Source organism: Eulemur rufifrons, chromosome 30 (assembly GCF_041146395.1).
Source record: "Eulemur rufifrons isolate Redbay chromosome 30, OSU_ERuf_1, whole genome shotgun sequence".
In the NCBI taxonomy this organism is placed as follows: Eukaryota; Metazoa; Chordata; class Mammalia; order Primates; family Lemuridae; genus Eulemur; species Eulemur rufifrons.
Window position 1 is genome coordinate 92,683,225 of NC_091012.1, and position 2,077 is coordinate 92,685,301.

At 36.1% G+C, this 2,077-nt stretch overlaps 1 protein-coding gene across 1 annotated transcript; it reads left to right on the forward strand.

The window, feature by feature from the left end:
- Positions 1–515: 515 nt before the first annotated feature.
- Positions 516–1,066, forward strand: LOC138378262 (small ribosomal subunit protein uS17-like). Its single transcript, XM_069463614.1, has one exon. The coding sequence runs from the start codon at positions 539–541 to the stop codon at positions 1,013–1,015; it is 477 nt and encodes a 158-aa protein (XP_069319715.1). The 5' UTR covers positions 516–538; the 3' UTR covers positions 1,016–1,066.
- Positions 1,067–2,077: the final 1,011 nt, after the last annotated feature.

Below are 2,077 nucleotides of genomic sequence, written 5' to 3' on the forward strand. Positions count from 1 at the left end.
ATTCCATTTACACTAGCATCAGAAAGAATAGAAATATCTAGGAATAAATTTGGTGAAAGAAGTGTAAGACTTGTACATGAAAAATATAAAATATTACTGAAAGAAATTAAAGAATACCTAAATAAAATGGAAAAATATCCCGTGTTCATGTATCAGAAGGCTTAATATTGATAAGAAGGCAATAGGCTCTCAATTGATCCAAAGATTCAATACAATCTCTATTTTAAAACCTAACTAGTGTTTTTGGTTTTTTTTTTTTTTGCAGAAATGGATCAGCTGATCCTAAAATTCATATGGAATTGAAAGGAATCCAGAATAGTTGAAATAATCTTGAAAGAGAAGAACAAAGTTGGAACATTCACTCTTTCCAATTTCAAAGTTACTACAAACCTACTGTAATCAAGACAGTGTAGTACTGGCATAAGAATAGACATTGAAATCAATGGAATGGAATTGAGATTCCAGAGGTAAACCATTGCACATATGGTCAATTGATTTTCAGCAAGAGTGTCAGTCTTTTCTCCAGGCGGCCGGAAAGATGGCGGACATTCAGACAGAGCGTGCCTACCAAAAGCAGCCGACCATCTTTCAAAACAAGAAGAGGGTCCTGCTAGGAGAAACTGGCAAGGAGAAGCTCCCTCGGTACTACAAGAACATCGGTCTGAGCTTCAAGACTCACAAAGAGGCCATTGAGGGCACCTACATTGACAAGAAATGCCCCTTCACTGGTAATGTCTCCATCCGAGGGCGGATCCTGTCTGGCGTGGTGACCAAGATGAAGATGCAGAGGACCACTGTCATCCGCCGAGACTATCTCCACTACATCCACAAGTACAATCGCTTTGAGAAGCGCCACAAGAACATGTCTGTGCACCTGTCCCCCTGCTTCAGGGACGTCCAGATTGGCGACATTGTCACAGTGGGCGAGTGCCGGCCCCTGAGCAAGACGGTGCACTTCAACGTGCTCAAGGTCACCAAGGCTGCCGGCACCAAGAAGCAGTTCCAGAAGTTCTGAGACTGGATGTCTGCCCACTCCCCAAAATGAAATAAAGTTATTTTCTCATTCAAAAAAAAAAAACAATAATTTATAGTCTATTTCAAAATAGCTGGAAGAGAAAATCTGAAACGTTCCCCATACAAAGAAATGATACATATTTAAGGTGATGGATATCCTAGATACCTTGATTTGATCATTACACACTGTATGCATGTATCAAAATATCACATGTACCCCATAAATATGTATAATTATTATGTACTAATTTAAAAAATGAAGATAGTGTAAATCTCATACATAGCAGACAGGAGCAAAAATCACTAAAAACCTTTTATAGAGGAAAACTTGGCATTGTTTATTAAAAGTCTTAAAATGTGCATACTTGTTGGGTATCTGGGCTTTATTATTCTCCGTACTTTGGAGTATGTCTATAATAAAGTGTTTTTAAAGCATCTAATGAAAATAAAAATATCACGGTAGATGATAAATGATGCATTATTACATAAGGTAAGATCTAAATTAAGTAATAATACAGAACTGAATTAATGATTTCTGCCTTATTGTAGAAAGCTTTGTGCCTATGATTATCTAGCATATGAAATTATAAAACAAATTTTATTATTGAAATAATTTCTTAATATGCATATTAAAATATTTATATGTATGTATATGTTTGTAAATGCATGAAATATCTCTGGAAAAATAAATGAAAACTGCTAAAAGTAGCTGTCTCCCAGGAGAGAGAATGGATATTTGGAGGAAAGGGGAGGAGGGAGAGTTATATGTCACTGAGTATCCTATTGCTCCTTTTGAATTTTTGTACATCTTACATGTGTTGCCTAATTAAATAGACAAATAAATAAAAATGAGCACACACACACACACACACACACACAAAAGACAAACAATCCAATTAAAAATTGGCAAAGGATCTGAATAGATATTTCTCAAGGAAGATACGCAACTGGCCAACAACACATGAAAAGATATTCAATGTCATTAGCCATCAGGGAAATGCACATCAAACCCACAAAGAGATACCAATTCACACCCACTAGGTTGGCTATAATCAAAAAGATA